Below are 22,815 nucleotides of genomic sequence, written 5' to 3'. Positions count from 1 at the left end.
GCAATTGGTGCAGGTCAACATCATGGCACAGCTAGATAGTGCATATCAGCGGAACATTTTAGAGCACAACAAACAGACGGAGGAGAATCGTTATGTACTGGGGAGGCTGATATCGTGCATAAAACTCTGTGGTAAGTGCGAACTTTGAGACGATGTGCGAGGGCGACACCAGGCTGCAAAGACACTACTATTCTGTGAGTCAAACTTTTTTTTTTTTTTGGAGCTGATGGATGTATCAATGCAATCTTCAAGAACAAAGTTTCGTTCATTTAGCAGCATGTTTTGTTGCTGTTATTTGTTTCAGTTGTGCCTTTTGCTTCATATTGTGTGCCACACGCTTCATAAATTATGCAAGTTATTTGAGCTATGTGTCTGTCTAATCTTTTTACTTTGTTGCAATCATTTTACTTTAATGCTGTATTATAGGCAACATCTTTGTGTCGCGCTGAAGCATGTGAAATGTATTTGAAATAGGATTTCTGCTCCCTGCTGGCACTCAAAATGCAGCCCATAGCATATCTTACTGGTCTATATAGGCCTACTGCTTATAATAATCAGTTACCTCTATTTTTGTGACGGTGACATGACGTCATACAAAATTGCCCCACCAGAAATGTCAGGCTAAAATCGCCACTGCTAAGGTTAGAGTAAGAGCCTTAGTCTCGTGTCGTCCTTCACCAGAGGACGTGACTGGCTCCTGTCCTGTGTTGTATATGATGTATTAGTCTCGTGTCCTCCTTCATCAGAGGACGTGTCTGGCTCCTGTCCTGTGTTGTATATGATGTATTAGTCTGGTGTCCTCCTTCACCAGAGGACGTGTCTGGCTCCTGTCCTGTGTTGTATATGATGTATTAGTCTCGTGTCGTCCTTCACCAGAGGACGTGTCTGGCTCCTGTCCTGTGTTGTATATGATGTATTAGTCTGGTGTCCTCCTTCACCAGAGGACGTGTCTGGCTCCTGTCCTGTGTTGTATATGATGTATTAGTCTGGTGTCCTCCTTCACCAGAGGACGTGTCTGGCTCCTGTCCTGTGTTGTATATGATGTATTAGTCTCGTGTCGTCCTTCACCAGAGGACGTGTCTGGCTCCTGTCCTGTGTTGTATATGATGTAGAGCGCTAAACCCTATTAACCCTGTCTTTCCAAATATGTGGGAGTACATTAGGTCCCTCGTCCATTTTGATAAAGTATTACAACTACTGCAGCAGTATTATTATATTATGCTATTACACAAAGGTCTTAATTATTATTATAATTATTATTATTATAATTATTATTATATTATGCTATTACAGCGGTAAGACAGGCGACAGTACCGTACAGAAAAAGAGAGAGAACGCAGGTGAAAATAGACAGAGCACCTGTTGGCCACTTATACCCCAGCATCAGACCAGCATATTATACCCCTATCAGACCAGTATTATACCCCTATCAGACCAGCATATTATTTCTAGTAGGACCTAGTTTCTTATACCACCTGTTGCAGGCTAGCTAAAGTTTCAATCTATCGAAACAAGAAATTCACTTGAGGCAACATTCACACAAAACAGATCAGTAAACAATGATCAAGTCACACAAGTCATGGCCATAATCAAATGAACAGTTTTGTGATCATGCCTTTGTGTGTCCACACTTAGAGGGAGATGGTCACAGTGTTCACAGAGGGTCTGACTTAGAGGTATCGTCCAACACTTGCATGAACATGCAGAGTTCAAAATAATACAGAACAAGAACAAAATGCATAATCTAATGGCGTATTGAAAGTAATGGTGTTAGTGGTCTGTTTTGTGGTTAGTTTGATATATGTCAAGAGTAGGTCAATAATATTGTTACAGCAATGTGTGGGTGTATTCATGTTTGGAGGGAAATTGATAGTCAATCAGACATTGGCATGATATTATAAGGCTATTATTGTTGACGTCAGTCAATGCCAGTAGAGGCACTTGATTGGTCTTAACCACAGTGGGTAGGAAGTCCGAGAACTAACTCTTGGTCAGCAAATCAATCATGATCTGTTTAAAATATGAAATATGAATATGTTTATATATGTATCATGTCAACATGGGAACAATACAGTATTAATACAATGTATTAATTGGCTAAATGTTGATGATGATGCTCTTTACATCCCTACTCCCCTGTGGCATTCTAGAACACACTACACATGTCTACACTACACACTACCTTGGTAAAAATCTCATCTATTTCTTTTGTCCATTTGAATCTTTTGCTCTAATTGACCACTCCCTGATATGTCTAGTGGGGCGACAGTGGTACAGTGGTAGAGAAGTCGTTTAGTAATCAGAAGGTTGCTAGTTCAATTCCCTGTCGAAGCGTCCTTGAGCAAGACACTGAACCCCTAATTGCTCCTGATGTGCAGTGTGCCATCAGTGTAAATGTAAAATGTGTATACATTGTAAGTCGCACATATGTAAGTCGCTTTGGATAAAAGCGTCTGCTAAATGACTAAATAAAAATAAAATAAATAAATGTCTGTGATGGATCATGGAGGCTTGCTTACCAGTTGTTCCTGCTTGTAGCTCTGAAGCAGCTCTTCCACCTGGCCCTGCAGCTGCTGTTCTCTGCGCTGGAGCCCCGCTGTGTGCACCTCCCACAGAAGAGATGCCGAGCGCAGGAACTTGAAGAGCAGCTTGCTCAGGCCAGCAGCTCGCTTGGCCAAACATTCAAAAGCTCTCTAGAGAAATACGGAGGGATGGAAAGGCAGACAATAAGAATTTAAAACTGAGTTAAACTACTTTTTAGTAATAAAATGTACACTACTTTAAAACTCATTTAACAAATGGCCACTTCAAGGTATTGTTACATCCTATGCTACATCCCTTGACATTTGTTTTTCCTCTCTCACTCTATGTCAACTTCAGAAGACTTTCAGAACGCGAAATAGCAGTCGTAAATCGGCCAGAGTTTTTCTCAAATGCGATTCCTCAAAAAACCACAAGATGCCCCACTGTTAGAAGTGTTAAGGGCTGAATTTGTGAGAAACTGTTGGTGATTGCGTCCACATCAACTCTACAGACTCTTAAATAATTATAATAATAATAAAGTATCAGTAAGTATTCTCTCCCTGTCCTTGTCTTGTCTCCTATGTTTCCTCCCAGTTTCCCTGTCCCATTTGATGACGATTGACAGGGTGGCAGCACCCACACCCAGCAGACTACCCCTCCCCTAACGCCCCTTTGCACCTGGAGTTTCACGTCTTCATCAACAGAGTTAAGAGGTCAAGCAGACCGGGTTATCTTCTAAAGATTCTCAAGCTGTGTTCCAAGCCACAGTCAGTGCCGTGTTTTGCCCTTGATGTGAAGTGACGTATGGAAGGCTCACTTTACTACAACCTTCAAGAATTCCTTTTCACCCTTCTCTGAAAAATCCATCGCTCAACTACTACAAAACACATATTTGTAATATTGATAATAACAGCTCTGTGTCTGCCCAAGACGATTACTACATTAACAGTGGAACAAGTGGACATGTATCAAAATAACCAGAAGTGGCCTTTGTCTTTTTTAAGCAACACGGTCACTAAACTTAAAGAGGACATTTGGTGCATTGAATTAATAACTGTAATTCTATATAACAATTGTGGTATTCTCAGTAAAACATTTGCATTATTCAATTGCTAAAGTTTTCTGGGGGACCTGATAACACACTGAGGAAGGATGAAAATCTTAGTCTGTAATTCACTCATATTCCACTATATATATATCCAAAATCAAATCTAATTGTCAGATATTTAGAACTCAAACTTGTTATTTTCTCTGTGTCACTGAGGTTCCATTAGTGCCAGCCAGGTTAGCTTGGTGCCAGTAGCCCACCTCATTTTAATACATTATTTATTGAACTATGAACTATGGCATACATCGGATGACTTTAGCCACCTAATACTATTGCACACCATTCACTATGACCACAAGCAAAGCCCATTCTAACTAGCTTGCCTCCTTGCTGGCAAACTCTGATTGCTTTCCCTTGAGCTGCTCCTCACCTGCTTCCATGTGTAAAGGCACATGATGGCATGTTCATAAGAAATATGATTATATGTTTGATGTCTTATTTGCATTTCAGACTCAATTACCTAAACAACATTGACCAGTGGAACAAGTGGACATGTATCAAAATAACCACCAAATAAGGGGAGACACAACATTGGGACCTTGTAAGTCCCAACCAAAGTCAGAGAGCTGATGTTAAAATCACAGCAAAATGACACTTTGTTTTGTTTTGCATCTCAGTTCTTACCACTGAATCAAAAGACTTCTAGCTGTTGGTTAACTCCCAGCTAGGTTTGTCCCCAAACTAGAATTCTCATATTACACAATAGTAAGCCAAACTAACTGGCTAGCCACATTAGTAAACTATGAAGAAGCTATGAAGAGATAGCTAGCCGACCAGAACCGGTTTCAATCCTGAGCTCTTATTTGATGTTTTTGGTTATTTAGCAGATGTTTTTTTTATGCAAAGTCTGTCCAAGAGTGAAGATCATTTTAAAACATACACAAACTGTATTTCTTTAAGTGCCAATGTATTCTTAAACACTAAAACCCATGGGCTTCCTTGCAGTCACTTTTAATTCTTTTTCTCAACTCTGTCTACAGATGTTGGCTAAACTAATTGTCCTCGAAATACTTCACCGCTACTCTGACCATTACCATTAGCAGACAGTTGGGTGAACTTACATCCAAGACTTCCAGATGCTCCTCTACTTGTTTCTGGCATTTTCCAACCAAAGACAGTAGTTCAGTATCAACAACATCCTGAATTTCTTCCACAGGCAACCCATAGGTGTGCACTTCATCCTGTTCATGTTGAGCAACAAAAGCTTTTATTAATTAAACAAAATTAACCACAGTTTTTTATAATTGTGCACTGACCTCAAGTGCTGTACAGTACATTAACAGTAGAGTTACTGCAATTATGTTAGTAGTTATTGGTTCTGAAACTCAAATACCAAAAAATGACAGCCACTCTCTCAAGTACCTCCACCCATTAGGTTACAGGTGAGGGTGCTGGTATGGTAGTTGAGGTTGCTACTATGGTAGTTGCAAGCACTATAATTCAACTGCATTCCTATACTTAAAAACTTTCCAAAAATGTTCCAATCGTTACAAACCCTATAATAATGTGAAGAAATCAGAATTGTGCCAAATATTAGAAAGCAAGTTGACCCACATCTTCAACCAGACCAAATGAAAAAAGACCCTTTTACCTTGAAGCACTCCACCTTATCTAGGCAGTTCTGCCAGATTTGCTCATAGTAGCATTGCAATCTTTTCATTGTGTCAATATGCACGCAATCTGTGGAAGAACACGATTATCAGGCAAGACGTTTTAAAAAAAATGTCACAATATTTCACAATATTTGGATGATATGGTAATGTGGGGTAAGGTTCAAACCAATTTTGTCATTGACTGCAGATAGATTGGAATACCACACTGTAATCAAGGACTGGGAGCAATTTGGTGGCGTCATGGTTCTGCAAAACACAAACAAACAAACAAACAAACAAACAAACAAACACTTGTTAGTATGACAATCTATGGTTAAGCTTATCCCTTTTTTCGAGGGTTAGGTTCTTTGAACAATATACTCTTACTTGATTGCCTGCAGGACAGTGATCCTCTCCGTATTGTACCGTGCCTGTGACCTATGCAAAGTGTCCAATGTGTCCCGGATGTCCTTAGAGTCGTTTAAGGCTGGACCGTTGATGAAATCTCTGAATAGAACACATACATGTATTGACAACATTGTAAACATCCATACTATTTTTTGTAAAACATCAATATTCAAATGTAAATGTGGTTGCCTAGATGTAGTATTGCAGTACATACTAAAGTGACTGTCAAATGAGCAATAGAGATGATTTTATTAATTGTATTAAGGGGCCTTCAAGTTACAGGAGCAAAATGGCAGCAGCCAGAAGTTCCACCAGGTTGCCAAGTGATTCATTTCTGCTTGTCATGTCTTGTCATAATTTGATTATTAATTATATAAAAATGAATCACACTACTGACTATTAGGGAATGATTAAGCAGCAGCAGCAGCACAGCGGCAGCAGGAAAGCCCAGTGGCAAAGACTTCAGTCATTTGGGTTATTTACAGTCTTATTGGGGCGACAGTGGTACAGGAGGTAAAGAAGTCGTTTAGTAATCAGAAGGTTGCTAGTTCGATTCCCTGTCGAGGCGTCCTTGAGCAAGACACTGAACCCCAAATTGCTCCTGATGTGCAGTGTGCCATCAGTGTAAATGTAAAATGTGTATACATTGTAAGTCGCTTTGGATAAAAGCGTCTGCTAAATGACTAAATGTAAATGTTATTGTCCTATTGTATTAAGAATTGTACTGCTTTGACTGGTTGCATGTGCTGTGGCACACCCTTTTGAGTCAACATCTTGTGTACCTCAAATCAAGGTCACCCTTAACTGAGGTAAGCACAATTTTCCTATTTTTCTTTTGTAAGAAATCGTTGGTGATTGCGTTCACATCAATTCTACAGACATCCTCGGATTTAAATAATAATAATAATAATAATGAATACGAATATTTGTATCATTAACAATTACGTTTCACATTTATAGTCATGAGGCATAGTAATGTCCTAAAATAAATAAAAGCACTACACGAACACTGCAAATGGCAGTGAATAAATAAATAAGCACTAAACTCAATCGCGTGGATATGGCCATAGTGGCTACCTCTGCACCGTTGAAGTTAGGTCTGCGTTTAATGGATCGGTGTTCGCTTTCCGTTTTGACATGATTTTGATCAGTTTCAAGTTGCTCTCGCGTTGCCTGTGGATTCTGTGGATTCTGCACACGTCTCTATAGTTGCATGCCCTTATAAGGAGCTGGCAGGGCATTTATGTATGCAAATTCAGGTGTACGAGAATGCGTGTAGAATTTAAGAATCAGTGCACAGCTAAACACACTTTGGCGGTTTAAGAAGACATTTCCAGGCGTTCATTAATCTGGCAGAGATCTTTTCTTAGGTTGGTCTTAGAAAGTCCGTAAGAAGATATTTAAGAAGACCCTTAAGAAAATGTTCGAGAATGAGGTCCCTTGAGCCTAGCTTATAAGAGGGGGCCCATCTGGTGGGCCCAGCTGGGTAAAGAGATAGAAAAGGAGGGTTGAGGGAAGGGAGGAGAAGAAGAAGAAGCAAGCAGATTCATTCATACATTCAGGATAAAGTTAGGATGAAAATGATATATGCAAGCAAGGAATGGCATATACATGCAAGGATACATACAAGATTGATAGTGGATAGAAATGGAAAGAGTAGCCAGTACTCAAAGTATTGGTTGTAAAACAGCTTAGTGGCTATACAGTGTCCTCATGAGGAGATATATATATTGCACTGTGGTGTTGGCAATCTTTTTGGTCGTTGTTCGTTTTCTCATGGCTTTGATACTGTGACTGTTTTTTGTCAGGAAAGTGAGGTTAGAAATAGGTCTGTAATTGTACAACGGGTCAAGGTTGAGCTTTTTGAGAGATAATTTGTTGACAGCTATATTGAATGATTGTGGTATGTATCCTGAGATAAGAGAGTTTCATAAGGATAGGGTGTAATAGGCACGTTGAGGATGTTGTTAAGGAGATCAGGGAAGTAAACACAGGGAGGTAAACGTCCAGGTCACAAGGGGGTTTCTAATGTCGTCTTAATGCATGTTGAGGGGGCTTATAATGGGTCGGTCTCTTATTGTCCCAAAAAAGTTAGGTCATTAGAATTTCAGGTTATAGGAATAGAGTGGTCAACTCCATTGTGGCTCTTTGTCAGTCTGGAAATAGTATTGAAGAGGACCCTTGGATTGTTTAAATTTTGTTACCAATTAATGAGGAACAATAGGCTAATTCGACATCAGAGTACTTTGTATACATTACAAAGCTATCTTTTCATGCTAGGCAAAATACTGCTAGTTTAGAGGTGTGTCATTTCTTTTTTTAGTCTTCATGTGGTTTAAAGGTTTGAGTCTGAGCAGTGTACCATGGGGCTATTGTTTTCTGTTTCCATATATTCTTTTGAAGCTATGCAATAGTATACCGGGTTGAGTGTAGTACATGTATTACACTGTTGGTTACTAGTTTGATGTGGGTTGGGTTTGTGGAGGAGACTTCTACTGCACCTAAGTTCAGAACCGAAGCAAATGTGGAAGGAATATTTTTTGATGTGAAGTCTGCTGCAGAACTGTGTTTGATGGCTCTTCATCTCAAGGCATTTTCACAGTAATCAAGTGATGGACTGTTTGGGTGGGGTTTGTGGCAGAACTGTTTAATCAAGTGATGGACTGTTTGGGTAGGGTTTGTGGCAGAACTGTTTAATCAAGTGATGGACTGTTTGGGTGGGGTTTGTGGCAGAACTGTTTAATCAACTGATGGACTGTTTGGGTAGGGTTTGTGACTGTTTGGGTTTGTGGCAGAACTGTTACATGTTCCATTTGTATGCCAGATGTTAACACTAGGTCATTAGTATGGTTACAGCAATGTTTGAGTGGATTCAAATTAGGAGGAAAAATGATTGAATCAATCAGGTATTGGAATGCTGTTCTGAGGCCATCATGAAATCTCCCAATATTAAGCACTTTATCAGTCTTGACTGCTAGGGTGGATAGGAAGTCTGAGACCCTGGATACAAATGGAATGCAGGGGCCTGGAGGTCTGTAATCTAGGAGTATACGTTTTCTGCCTTCAACACAATCATTCCGGCTCTGCTTCAGGACAAGCTCTCCCAGCTGAGCGTGCCTGACTCCACCTGCAGGTGGATCACAGACTTCCTGTCTGACAGGAGGCAACGCGTGAGGCTGGGGAAGCATGTCTCTGACTCCAGGACTATAAGCACCGGTTCCCCTCAGGGCTGCGTTCCTTCCCCTCTACTCTTCTCCCTGTATACCAACAGCTGCACATCCAGTCACCAGTCCGTCAAACTCCTTAAGTTCGCTGAACATCAGCTCCCTCACCAAAAGAGCTCAACAGAGGATGTACTTTCTGCGGCAGCTGAAGAAGTTCAACCTGCCAAAGACAATGATAGTGCACTTCTACACCTGCATCATCTGGTACGCAGACTGCAGCGTATCATCCGTTCTGCCGAGAAGGTGATTGGCTGCAATCTGCCATCTCTACAGGACCTGTTCGCCTCTAGGACCCTGAGGCGGGCAGGTAAGATTGTGGCCGATCCCTCCCACCCGGGTCACAAGCTCTTCGAGGTCCTTCCCTCCGGCAGGAGGCTGTGGTCCATCAGGACCAAAACCTCATGCCACAAAACCAGCTTCTTCTTGGCTGCCATTGGCCTTATTAACAAGGCCCAGGCCCCCCACCTGACGTGGACTCCTATCCCGCCCCCACACCTCAAGTCTGTGTTATGTTAACACACACTACATTGCACACTGCACATTGCACATCCACTTTTGCACTCCTGCCCTGCTTTTTGTATTGTAGTACTTATTGTGTTTGTGTAGTACTTATTGTGTTTGTATGTTTTATGTTCACTGTATGCACCTATACACCAGAACAAATTCCAGGTAGGTGTAAACCTACTTGGCAATAAATACTATTCTAATTCTGATTCTGATTCTGATTAAGGACAAGAACAAAAGGATTTCAACTTGAATTCAGGCCCTGGAGAGACACAGAACACCACCATCCCACTTCAAACAACTGTCTATGAAGCCCATGTTGTTACACACACACACACACCAGTCCAACAGCCAATGCTTGAGTGACAATAGGTTGCTGTACATTTGTCACCACAGAAATTGTGTATGGGACCAGAATATACTACAGAGACCAGCCTCTGATCTGACATCTATTCATCTATCTAGCCACAAACTCCTATTTCTAGGTACGCATTTTAAGCATAGTTACTATGTCAGCTTATACAAAGGTAACATTTTGTGCTGATGACACAAAGGGGTGACGGTTGGTTATTATGAAAGCAGCAAACTTTCTGCCCTGTACATTCATTCATGCTTCAAAATCTCAGGAGGTTTAATGGGCGTGCATTGAGATCTGATGGCAAAAACTTTTCTTCTAGTAGACCAATAATGTCCTGAATCTGATCTGAAAACTGATTTTATCTTTCTCTGCACCACTGGAAAAGTTCCCAACTTCAGAGGGTTGAACACCATGTACCTTAATACTGTTGATTTTACACAGAAATAGCAATTGAACTCGGTTGTTTTGGCCAGAACCCACTGATTGAAAAAATGAAGAACTGCAAGACAAACTTACTTGAATCTGTTGACTGCAGCAAGGACCTTGATTCGTTTCCAGTCTTTCAGCTTGTCCTCCCATCTCAGCCGGTGGAGGGCCTCTTTCTGCAGATCATCCTCCATCAGGTTCAAGGTTAGTTTGGCCACAGCCCTTCTGTTGGACAGCACAGCCTGGTTTATCATCTGACGGGTACAGAGAAGGGTTAGTTTGGACACAGCCCTTCTGTTAGACAGCACAGCCTGGTTTATCATCTGACGGGTACAGAGAAGAGAAGGGTTAGTTTGGACACAGCCCTTCTGTTAGACAGCACAGCCTGGTTTATCATCTGAAGGGTACAAAAAAGGGTTAGTTTGGACACAGCCCTTCTGTTGTTCGACAGCACAGCCCGGTTTATCATCTGACGGGTACAGAGAAGGGTTAGTTTGGACAGCACAGCCCTTCCGTTCGACAGCACAGCCTGGTTTACCATCTGACGGGTACAGAGAAGGGTTAGTTTGGACAGCACAGCCCTTCTGTTGGACAGCACAGCCTGGTTTATCATCTGAAGGGTACAGAGACAGATCTACCTGTGTCCAGCTGAACTCAACCCTCTGGGGACTGTCAGGCACCTTTGAGGTAGTCTGACATGCCTTGACATCTTTATATTTTTTACCCATCTGAAATTCTATTATTTAGCACAAACACAAAAACGATAATCTGATAGCAGTAATTATTATAAGTTGCTATCAAACTGTTACCACAGTTTTCAAAAACCTATTATCAGAGATGCTCAGATATTGTAAAAAAATTAATTAAAAAAAAAGACATACTTAGTGTCTGTGGCAAAGTCTTTTGAGCAGTGAACATTGTTAGATAGAGGTGTTTAAGGTACATAGAGGTATTTGAGCAGTGAACATTGTTAGATAAAGGTATTTAAGGTACATAGGAGGTATTTGAGCAGTGAACATTGTTAGATAAAGGTATTTAAGGTACATAGAGGTATTTGAAGCGTTCGTCAGTTTTATGTAGTTTGGTTACTAAACCTCTACACATTTGGAGTGGCACTCAATGGGCTGTATCGTGCATATGGATGAGATAGGTATTCGTCAACGGTAAATCCCCACTCCCCACTTTTTAAAAGATGTTAGCTCACATTTACAAGATGAATAACTTATGTCTGATGTTGCCGGCTGAAGCATGTAAGGTAGAGTAACATTTCAAATATTTGTATATGCTGTGCCAACAGCATCAAATAATCTGAGTGTACTCGGAATCAGGGGCAGCTTGTCCATAATGGCGATTGGGGCGACACACTGCCTACGGGAAAAGGAGATTTTTTTTTTCTGTCGGATTCTACCACTAAACCGTCTGATCTGCCTCTGAATGTCATTGTCCAATCAGGCAACAGTCAGGCAAAAGTCGTGCTTCAAATGGCCCCGCCCCTTTTTGGGGCGAAATGGAAATCGCCCCAGACCTCTCTCATTGACTCTCATGTTAAATACATTTTTTTTTTCACAAAACAGGGCTCTCAATGCATTCTCTATGGCTTCCGGGAGGGGTCGCCCCTCCATGCTTTCGTCATACGTAATAGGAAGTATATGCGTATAAGAACGTCCTACGGCTTCGGTCAAGGCATATTCTGTCAAGATGGTGTTCAGTGCAACAACTCGATTCGCTCTTTGAAAGAAACTCCTTTTTAGTCGGCGTACTAATGAAGATAAATTGACAACAAAACAATTAGGACGTCCTAGACCAAATTTAGCCATTCAATAGGTTTCTACAAAGGGGGGGAAATCCTACATCCAAGAATTGGAACGAAAGAAAATCGTGGCTAGCAGGCTGTGAAGTGGCTTATGCGGTCACTTTTCATAGGTTTCACAGTGTGAATGTTCGCTTCTTGACAGAGTTATTTCCTATTTGATGACTTATTTTGCTTTTGTAAGCCAATACAAATTGTTGGTTTTGACTTATATGTTGCCCCCTTCTTAATGTTGTTACTGGACATATCATGTGTCCTGTTAAGCTATGTTACATCGTACAACATTTGAGACATGTGGATAATGAAAAAGTGGGATCATTTAATGTGGAGCCACATCATGTTTGCTCATGAAGGCTCCTGGATGCAACTTTCTTCTATAGCTTTCCAACTGTAACTAGCTACTCTGGCTATGTAGGTAGAGGGGAAATATTTATGTTGTGTGCTGCCATCTAGTGGACAAAAAGGTATTGCTGTATGAGTTAATCAGCTAACAACAAATTGATACAATTGTCTTGCTTAATGTACTGAATGGATCCCCTTAATCATTATCAAAAAGATGGCCCCCCCCATGTTTTTATGATGGTTTAATAGCCATAGAAGCCATTTATTCTAACAGTTAAGACAGTTAAGAGAGAGAGAGATCAAAACTATTTGCATGTAGAAAGTGAGATCCTGTGTCTGATACAATCATTTTTTTATCGAATGAAGAATATATATAATGCAAATGGACTGCATTTATACTCATAGAGCACTCAAAGCGCTTTACAGATGAATGCCTCAGACATCTACCCATTCATACATGATGATGGAGGCTCTGCCTTTGAACTGAAACTAGGGGTCGACAGTGGTACAGGAGGTAGAGAAGTCGGTTAGTAATCAGAAGGTTGCTAGTTCGATTCCCTGTCGCAGCGTCCTTGAGCAAGACACTGAACCCCTAATTGCTCCTGATGTGCAGTGTGCCATCAGTGTAAATGTAAAATGTGTATACATCCTTGTATGTCGCTTTGGATAAAAGCGTCTGCTAAATGACTAAATTAAACCTCCATGACCCATGCGAGGTGTGAAACATATGAGGTCGAATGCCAGTTAACCATCTTAAGCGTTGGTAGTTGCTAGCGTGTGTTAATATGGACTCACGTTAATATGAAGATGACCGGGCAACCTAAAGGGGTTTCTACCTATTATAGGTTTTTTTTAAAACTATGCTATGATAGCTGTCTCTAGCTTAGGGAACCATCTTAACAGTTGGCAGCTGCTAGCGTGTGTAAAAGACTGCAAGTACGGCAATCTAGAGTATTGTCATTCGTAGTTCCACATTGGTGGAATGAGCTGCCTAGCACTACCAGAGCAGGGGCGTCCCTCTCTACCTTTAAGAAGCTCTTGAACACCTAACTCTTCAGAGAGCACATCCCTTCCCTCCTTTCCTAACTCTTCAGAGAGCACCTCCTTTCCCAAATCTTCAGAGAGCACCTCCTCTCCTAACTTGCACTTCCTCTCCCTTCCTCTTCCTTCCTCTACCTCTCCTTATCCTTCCTCTAATGCTATCTCCTCTAACTAGTACTTAACTCGCACTTACAGTGGTTTCATTACTGCACTTTGTTTAATGTATTGTTACACTAGGTCTCTATTGCTCGTAGCTTGATTTGTTCTCTCCTTTGTACGTGGCTTTGGATAAAAGCGCCTGCTAAATGACTAAATGTAAATGTAATATGGACTCAAGTTAATATGAAGATGCCCTGGCAACCTGAGGGTTTCTACCAGTTTCTGCCAGAGGACCGATTCATTATTCAACTTAAAGCATCCATTCCCAAACGACACCGTAACACTGAATAAATATGTACTTGCCAATGGAATGGCTAGGAGGTATTTGTGTTGTGTTGAGTTGAGTCTATGGGTGAGACTGCAAGGGCTGCTTAGAACAACCAGGTTACTTTCCTTAGGTCAGCTGATTGAGCCTTCACTCATTTTGATCCTGTTTTACGTAATACAAGTTTCATGTACTACAAGAACTACACTGTGTGTGTGTGTGTGTGTGTGTGTGTGCGTGTGTGTGTGTGTGTTTGTCCGTGCGCGTGCATGTGTGTGCGTGCATGTGTGCGTGCATGATGCGTAGTCTGCCTCCTCAGTCAAATTAGCCACCAGCCACTACTGCCAGGGAGAGAGAAATAAATGAAGAAAATAGATAGATATAGAAAGTGAGTGAGTGAAAGAGAGAGAGAGAAATGAAACAGATTGAGAAGTTGGATATTAACATAGAGAGAAAGGAATAAAGGGTGAGTGAGTGAAAGAGAGAGAGAGAAATGAAACAGATTGAGAAGTTGGATATTAACATAGAGAGAAAGGCATGAAGAGGACAGTGACAGGAGGAAATACCAGCGCATGCAAAGACAAACAAATCTAAATGAAAATAAATATAAAGTAAAATATTAGTACATTTAAAGCAATTCAATGCATGCAGAGAAAGACTGAGAGAGAAAAACTAAAAATTATAGAGATGGAATAGAGAGAGTGAGTGAGTAAAAGAGAGAGAAAGAGAAAGGCAGAAATTAAACAGATTGAAACAGATTAGATATGAACATAGAGAAAACAGATTCAGTTTCAACTTTCCTCATGCTATGGGCTTGCTACAGGGGGATCGGCTCTGTAAAGTGCCTTGAAACAACGTCAACTGTTAAATGGCACTATATAACTTAATAAAACTGTTAAATGGCACTATATAACTTAATAAAACCGAACTGAGTTGCAAAGTCTACATACCATGGCCTCACTGTCCATTAGTCGATGAACGTCACAGGGCAAGATATAGCTGAATTTCTTCAGAATCTGTGTGTATTTTCTGAGCAATGTTGAAATCTGGACACAATAAACAAATCCTTTTTACAATAGTAGTATGGAAAGAACTAAAACAGAGCTCATAGGAGTGTGTTTGTTACGGTTTCACCATACCACAGCTGTTCTTTCAGAAATGTACTTGTCAAGGTTCTCGTCCAGTTTCCTGATGCACTCCCTTCTGTTTGCCGACTCCTGGCTGACCAATTCCCAGACCTGCAGATGGTCCTGCACAAACAGGATTAGGCCCAAGTTTAGCACTGTAGCACTGTAGCATATATATTTATATTTATATATTTATCCCTGCACTTCTCGCACTCCACTTCTTCTTTGCACTACTGTTGTGCAACATTTCACAGCTACTGTATATAGCCATTCCGCCTTGTACATACTTTCTTAAACTCCTTAGTGTATTGCACTGTTGCACTGTTTGTTTGTTTGTATTGTATTGTATTGTGTTGTATATTTTGTGTAAGCACACTGAGAGTCACTTTACCAAGTCAAATTCCTTGTTTGTGCAAACTTACTTGGCCAATAAAACCTGATTCTGATTCTGATTCTGATTTAGAACAAAGTGTATTTTCGTGTCTTGTTTACTGTGAAAGATCTCCCACATCATGACCTTCAAAGTCAAGTCAAAGTCAAAGTAGCTTTATTGTCAATTACTTTGCATGTTAAGACATACAAAGGAATCGAAAAAAACGTTTCCCACTCTCCCACGGTGAAACATATAAGTGCACACGCACAACAACAGATAAGACAAGACATATAGATATACATATACATATAGTTATACACATACAGATACCTGTACAGCAGCATGTTTACTTTAAAGTGACAGGTAGTGCAAAAAAAGGCAGCAAAAGACATCCTGTGAGATGTATGTAACACATTGGCAGTGCAAGTATAACAGTAAGTGGTAAAGTGATAACAGTAAGTGGTAAAGTGATAAAGTGCAAGGGACAGTTTTGTTGCAGAGTCCTGAGTTATTGTAGGGGGGGGGGGGAGGATTTCAGCCTCCTATCAGACTGACGGATATGGCTGGGGGGAGTGAGGGGAGAGAATTTAGCTTCCTGACAGCTTGGTGAATGAAGCTATTTCTGAGTCTGGTGGTGCGGCAACGGAGGCTCCTATACCTTCTTCCAGAGGGTAGGAGGCTAAACAAACTGTGTGCGGGGTGGCTGGTGTCACTCGCAATCGAGGTAGCTTTCCGGGTGAGGCGGGTGGTGTAAATGTATTGCAGGGAAGGGAGTGGGAGTGGGGCACCAATGATCTTACCAGCTGTGTTCACTATGCGTTGCAGTGCTTTCCTGCTGTGTGCAGTACAGCTACTGCCCCACACAGTGATGCAGCTGGACAGGATGCTTTCAATGGTGCCCCGGTAGAATGCGTTCAGGATGGGTATGGGAGCTTTCACTCGCTTGAGCTTGCGGAGGAAGTAGAGGCGCCGCTGGGCTTTCTTCGCCAGTGATGCAGAGTTGGTGGCCCAGGAGAGGTCATCACTGATGTGCACCCCCAGGAATTTGGTGCTGCTCACACGCTCCACAGCAGCACCATCGATGGTCAGTGGTGGGTGTTCAGTGTGGCTTTTCCTGAAGTCAACCACAATCTCCTTTGTTTTGCTGACATTCAGCAGGAGGTTGTTGTCTCTGCACCACTTGGTCAAAAGGTTGACCTCCTTCCTGTAGTGGGTCTCATCGTTCTTGGTGATGAGACCCACCAGAGTTGTGTCATCCGCAAACGTTACCATGTGATTGGTGCTGTGGGTTGTTGTGCAGTCGTGAGTCAGCAGGGTGAAGAGCAGGGGACTGAGCACACAGCCTTGAGGGGCCCCTGTGCTGAGTGTGATGCTGCTCGAGATGTTGTTGCCGACTCGTACTGCTTGGGGTCGCTCACTGAGAAAGTCCAACACCCAATTGCAAAGGGAGGTGTTGAGCCCCAGCTGGTCCAGTTTACAGATGAGTTGTTGTGGGATTATTGTATTAAAAGCTGAACTAAAGTCAATGAAAAGCATTCTCACATGTGAGTCTGCTTTTTCCAGGTGGGTGAGGGCTGGGTGGAGAGCAGAGCAGATTGCGTCCTCTGTGGAACGTTTGGCCCGGTATGCGAACTGAAAGGGGTCCAGGGTGGGGGGGAGGATGGACTTGATGTGAGACATGACTAGCCGTTCAAAGCACTTCATTATGATGGGGGTCAGTGCCACAGGGCGATAGTCATTGAAGCAGGATGGAGCCGGTTTCTTTGGCACAGGTATGATGATGGAGGTCTTGAAATGTGATGGAACAGCAGCTTGACTCAGAGAAGTGTTGAAGATATCCGTGAAGATATCCTTAAGCTCCTCTGCGCAGTCCCTCAGTACACGGCCTGGAATGTTGTCAGGGCCTGTTGCTTTGCGGGGGTTGATAGTGGAGAGTGCCCTCTTCACACTTGCGGCAGACAGGCACAGAGCCTGGTCGTGGGGGGGGGGTGGAGTTTTCTGTGGGCTTGTGTGATTTGTTGCTTCGAACCGTGCATAGAAGCTGTTGAGGTCGTTGAGCAGAGAGATGTCGTCGCAGGTCTGTGATGCAGGCTTGTAGTCCGTTATGGACTGGATGCCCTGCCACAGGCTGCGCGTGTCTCTGCTGTCTTTGAAGTGACTGGTTATCTTTTTTGTGTAGTCCTGTTTTGCTTTCCTGATGCCACGGGACAGGCTGGCTCTCGCTGTTCTCAGGCCAATTCTATCCCCGGCTCTGAAGGCTTTGTCCCTGACCCTCAGCAGCCGATGGACAGCTCCTGTCAGCCATGGCTTCTTGTTAGCCCGAGTGATGATGGTCTTTGTGTGGGTCACATCATCTGTGCATTTGCGGATGTAAGAGCAGACAGTGTCTGTAAGCTCCTCATTGTCTATGTGGTTGTTGTATGTAGCTGCTTGCTTGAACATGCCCCAGTCTGTTGTCGCAAGGCAGTCCTGAAGAGCACACATTGATCCATCCGGCCACACTGAAATCTCCTTCCGAACCGGTTTTTCCACTTTCACCCTGGGCCTATATGCTGGCATTAGCATAACAGTGATGTGGTCGGAGAGTCCGATGTGGGGGAGGGGGGAGGCCTTGTATGCCCCTTTGTGTGAGGTATAGACCAAGTCCAAGGTGTTTTTCTCCCTTGTTGGGAAATTAACATGCTGATGAAGTTTTGGTAGTACAGTTTTAAGATTAGCATGATTAAAATCTCCGGCGACGATAATGAATGCATCTGGGTGTGCTGTCTGTTGTTCGCTGATGTCATGATATAGTTCACAAAGTGCCGCATTCCTGTCACTGCTGCTGGAGGTTGGAGGGATATATACCGCGATTAGCAAAACCGCAGTAAATTCCCTCGGCAGATAGAAAGGACGGCACTTTATGATCATAAACTCCGCCAGTGGTGAACAATGTCTGCATACTACCACAGCGTCCTGGCACCACGCATCCCGTATGTAAACACAAACTCCTCCACCGCGTTGTTTACCTCCGTTAACGTGGGCTCTGTCCGCTCGATAGCATGTTAGCTGCTCAAGATGTACGGCGGAGTCGGGGATGTTGTCATTGAGCCATGTTTCAGTAAAAACAAGCACACAGCAGTTACTCACTGTCCGATTCGCTGATCTCAGCAGTCGTAAGTGGTCCATTTTGTTGTCCAAGGATCTTACGTTGGCCATGATGATGGATGGTATGGCTGGGCGAGTTGGGCTAGCCGCTAGCCTAGTTCGGATACCTCCGCGCTTGCCCCTCTTCTGCTTCCTCGAACACCGTTTCCGACGTCTTTTAATCGGGGCTGTAGTCGCAGTCGGGTCGGTCGAGTCCACAGTAGGGTCCGATGTAATCACGGGCTGGCGAAGTAATCCGAGCTCCTTGATGGTTGTCTCTGTTGTAGTATCCAACACGTTATTAATCTTGCTCTTGCAGATGTCTAGCAGAGCCTGTTGGCTGTACTTGTAACCTTGTCCCTATGAAATCCAATTCTTGAAGTTGTTATCATGTGAATAGAACTGCCAACAAAAGGTGGGTTTTTAACACTATCCTTCCTGCGCAGTGATTGGCAAAAGGTGCATACCAGTACATTTCACTTATTTTAGATTAAAAAAAAAATAATAATTGTATTCATACGTTTTTTTTCCGATATACTTATTCAATTCTTCAATGTCTCAAAGAATAATATTTATGCACCTTAGCCAACTTGAAAGGACTGCAGGCCACCAACAGAACCTGTGTGCACATGTCCTATGCTCTCCTGTTTGCAATCATTATTGCATTGAAATAGAAGAATCCTAAGGCTATGAATTGCAGTGTTTCAATTAACAAAATATCAAAACACAAATTAAATAACTGAGAACTGATGGGATATAATTTATACCATATATTGAAGATTCAGTCTTAGGTTTTAGTCAGTCAAGATCCAGGTTTTAATCTTATACAGTGGTGGCCAACCAAGGGAGACAAAGCCTGAACTTCCACTCATAGCTTCACCTCAGACTCATCTGCTTATTCCTTGAGGAACAGTCTGTTAAATACACCGATATTCAAGGGGTGTTACCGTCTATTCAAATGGGCCATGGGTGCAGGGCTTTGTCTCGACCTGGGGGGGAAGGTGATGGTCTAATATCACACCTCACTCCCCAGGTCACCCCAAGGTATATTCACCCAGGAATGTTTACATGCTAGTTAAATCCAAATAAAAGTAACAATTATAACTAGGTATAATATCATTGGATTATTGACTATGGCATATTCTTATGACCTATGCCGGTCCCTTCAGAACAAATGTATACCTGGATGCTGAAGCTTTCCAAATCGGACACGCTGTCGATCTTTCTCATGAGACTCTCAACGGTGGCATCATATTGTGCCAGTTGACACATGGTGTTCTCTGCTTGTTGCCTGAGGCACGATTCATATTTCTGAAACCATAGAATGAAATAGAAATCATGGAAATCACTCTCTTGCATTTAAACTGACTAATTATACAGTATGAGTATAGTAACATCATGAATGTCTCCCCATTTTTACAAAGGGATGGCTTCAAAAACACAGCAATCCATACCGTGCTTATCACAGCGAGATCTCGATGCAACTGAACAACAGCCTCTGTGTGATCTCTTCGTTTTTTCTCCTTGAGGCGTTCAATAATGTCAGATCCTTTGAGCTCTGCCTCTGTGAACATATTGTGGCAAAATGATGAACAAACTAACCATAGCTTTTTTCTGAGATGGCAACAGACAGACAAGACATTGAAACGTTGTGTGTAGGTTTGTCATACAAACATGAACAAATATCAGAAACTTTGAAATGTCTCATTTAAAATGTATACATTGATGGTATGAAGTGAATATGTTTTTAATGCCGCTCTTTTAAATCACACCCATTAGAAAGACAATGATAATGCTACTTATGTCATACATATGTACGTACATACTGTATGTTTGAGGTTTTTTCTTTTTTTTTCATTCACAAAGAGCCCGCCTATGTACAATACCATGGCGCCATAAGGCACTTCTAGCATTTCTTGTGCACATTTCTATTTCTTGTGCTGTCCAGGGCGATGCACAGGAAAGGAGGATAGTTGCCTTAGTTGCCTCTCAATAGACCCAAGCTCCCTGAAATTGGCAGCTGTCTGGCACCGTATTCTCTTTGAACAATATAAAAGGTACTGAGAAGCAAGTTGTCTCTGATAGGCCAATGGTACCATTTCATCACCCGGGGATCCTGTATTCATCCACTTACTGTTAACTTGTTTATTGATGACAATGCCAGCATTACTAAAAAAGGACAGCAGTTGAAGGTTAGCGGTAGAAATCGCTGAACATTTCTGAAGGCTGCATGCTGTTAGTATGTCCCACCTGTATTTTTCTTCCTATCGTAAGTACAATGCAGATCAACTAAGTTGAACACAAGGACATGCCACACAAAGTGCAATATGCTAGCCATCCATCTAAAATGCATGCTTTTCTATGATATTCAGAAGTATCATGTCTTTCTGGTGTTATGCGGTTTTAAACATTTAAATGGTTTTGAAGAGTGTGTAAGTGTTGCGACCATCACAATTTTGGCTCGGTTTGCCAGTTGTTGCTGAGCTAAAAATAAAAAAAAGTCAGATTTGATGTAATGGTGCTAGCAACAGGCTACTTTCTAACTAGCTATCTACTCGTTCGCCCTCCTCATTACTAGCATACATTATGCTACGGATAGGTGTCGACACGTCTCGAATTTACAAAGCGCTGGATGCATTGGTCCCTAACGTGCTACATGATCTTAGGACCCTCTCCTGGGGATGTGCTTTGATGCATTGGTACCTAACGTGCTACATGACCTCAGGACCCTCTCCTGGGGATGTGCAAACACAGAGTACACACACATCTTGCCCAATACCAATTTATATGTTCGCCTTCAAAAGTGATTCTCGTGTCTGGTGATACCTTGGGAGATGGCAAGGCGAAGACATGACAACTTGCCACGTCAACCTAAACTCTAACCTAAACCTAAAAGAAGTCATCCGCCCGCTACATGTAGTGGAAGAGAGGGGGACGCCTGATTGCCTCGCACTGTTGGAACTGTGTTGGAGTTTCTCATAAACACAAATCAACTATTATCTCTGCAGCTGGGTTATTTGGGAATCCTACCACCAACAGAAAGAACATGAAAACTTGAACCCAAGGGAAATAATGCCAGGGCTGGCCCAGCTCACATCTAGAGAAAGCTAGCTAGACAGAGCCACTGGGCAGGAGGGCAGGGACCACTCTCTTCTATCCATTTCAAAATTGGATGAACAAAAAAAATTAAAATGTATTCATTGTAATGAAATGTATTAATTCATTCATTACAGGTTTATGTCAGTGTTGGTTGGTTGTGGGAGAATCTGATCTTCCCCAGTATAAAGCCAGATTCAAACGAGATTTGCGACATTTGAGGATGTGATCATCTCGTGTGGACAAAATTGAAGTGGAATTGTCAATGCAGAAACACGTTCAGGTTTCTGTGTAAAAGTTCAGTGGGAGCATGATGTGCTTTGACTGAGCGAAGAACAGAAGAAAAAGCAGGTGTCTAAAAAGGACTTGCAAGAAAACAGACTGGAACTTCACCTGCTTCCTACTGCAGAAACTGTCAGACAACAGACCATTTGTTTCTCACTTCAGGGTTCTACCATGCATGTAAAACTGTTGATTTCAAAGTTTTCAAAGATGAACACAGACATCAAACAGACAAAATCTGAAAACAACCTACCAACTGTATCTGGAAGACCACTTATCTCCTGCATCAGCTGATGATTCTTCTGTACGGCCAGGCCACCTGAGAACAGCTGTGCCCTGATAGAGACCACAGCACGACATTTCAATAAAGGTAAAGGTGAAGTAATAAGCAGACACTTCTGTCCAAAAGTGACTAACATTGACATTGACTTCCTGCCTTGGCTGGGAATTGAACCCAGCTCAACTGCTCGGAAGGCAGCAATGCTAACCACTGTACTAAACTGGGTACATTAATAATAAATCCAAAATAAATTGGGTCAATAATATAAACTCAAAGGAAGCATAAAACAGACAAAAAGTCACATATAGCAGCAAGCAGCAGTACTCGTTGCCCTGCTAAAGGTCTAAGAGGCGACTTGAAAGGAACACAGATTTTTGACTGTGTCAGGATGTTGCAGTATACCTGTGCAGTTTCCATTTAAATAAATCTCTGTTTCAACCAAGTCAAGTTTTCAACCAGTTTCTTCAAAAGTTTCATACTAAATTGTTTGTAAGTCTATTTTGCAGTTATACATCAACTGGACTTTGCTCATAGTGATTAACATGCGCTGAAGGACCCTTTTGACAAAACACCTTTTTTCTGCAGAACAAATGGACATTTGTGTTGACTGATGACCAAATCAACAATGGGACAATATGTAATCAAATATTGGCCGCAATTATATATATATATATACGTATATGGACTGTAATAACTATACTATATGGCCAGACATAGTACTACAGCACCAGTTTGAACCTCTGATACTGCTTTCAAGCACTTTGAAAAAAG

The 22,815-nt window shown here is 42.1% G+C and overlaps 1 protein-coding gene across 3 annotated transcripts in view; it reads right to left on the bottom strand.

The window, feature by feature from the left end:
* Positions 1-22,815, bottom strand: part of ccdc180 (coiled-coil domain containing 180) — a 50,865-nt gene that overhangs the window by 26,170 nt on the left and 1,880 nt on the right. For all 3 annotated transcript variants that reach the window (XM_042710378.1, XM_031585444.2, XM_042710379.1), the window contains exons 3-13: positions 22,018-22,100; positions 19,841-19,950; positions 19,569-19,697; positions 14,900-15,010; positions 14,711-14,806; positions 10,234-10,397; positions 5,611-5,730; positions 5,411-5,490; positions 5,223-5,311; positions 4,693-4,812; positions 2,520-2,693 (exon numbers count right to left, since the gene is read on the bottom strand). In XM_042710378.1, the coding sequence (XP_042566312.1) occupies positions 2,520-2,693; positions 4,693-4,812; positions 5,223-5,311; positions 5,411-5,490; positions 5,611-5,730; positions 10,234-10,397; positions 14,711-14,806; positions 14,900-15,010; positions 19,569-19,697; positions 19,841-19,950; positions 22,018-22,100 (1,276 nt within the window). The remainder of the gene's footprint in view (positions 1-2,519; positions 2,694-4,692; positions 4,813-5,222; positions 5,312-5,410; positions 5,491-5,610; positions 5,731-10,233; positions 10,398-14,710; positions 14,807-14,899; positions 15,011-19,568; positions 19,698-19,840; positions 19,951-22,017; positions 22,101-22,815) is intronic.

Source organism: Clupea harengus, chromosome 18, assembly GCF_900700415.2.
Source record: "Clupea harengus chromosome 18, Ch_v2.0.2, whole genome shotgun sequence".
NCBI classification, from domain to species: Eukaryota; Metazoa; Chordata; class Actinopteri; order Clupeiformes; family Clupeidae; genus Clupea; species Clupea harengus.
This window is presented reverse-complemented; position numbering and strand designations above follow the sequence as displayed.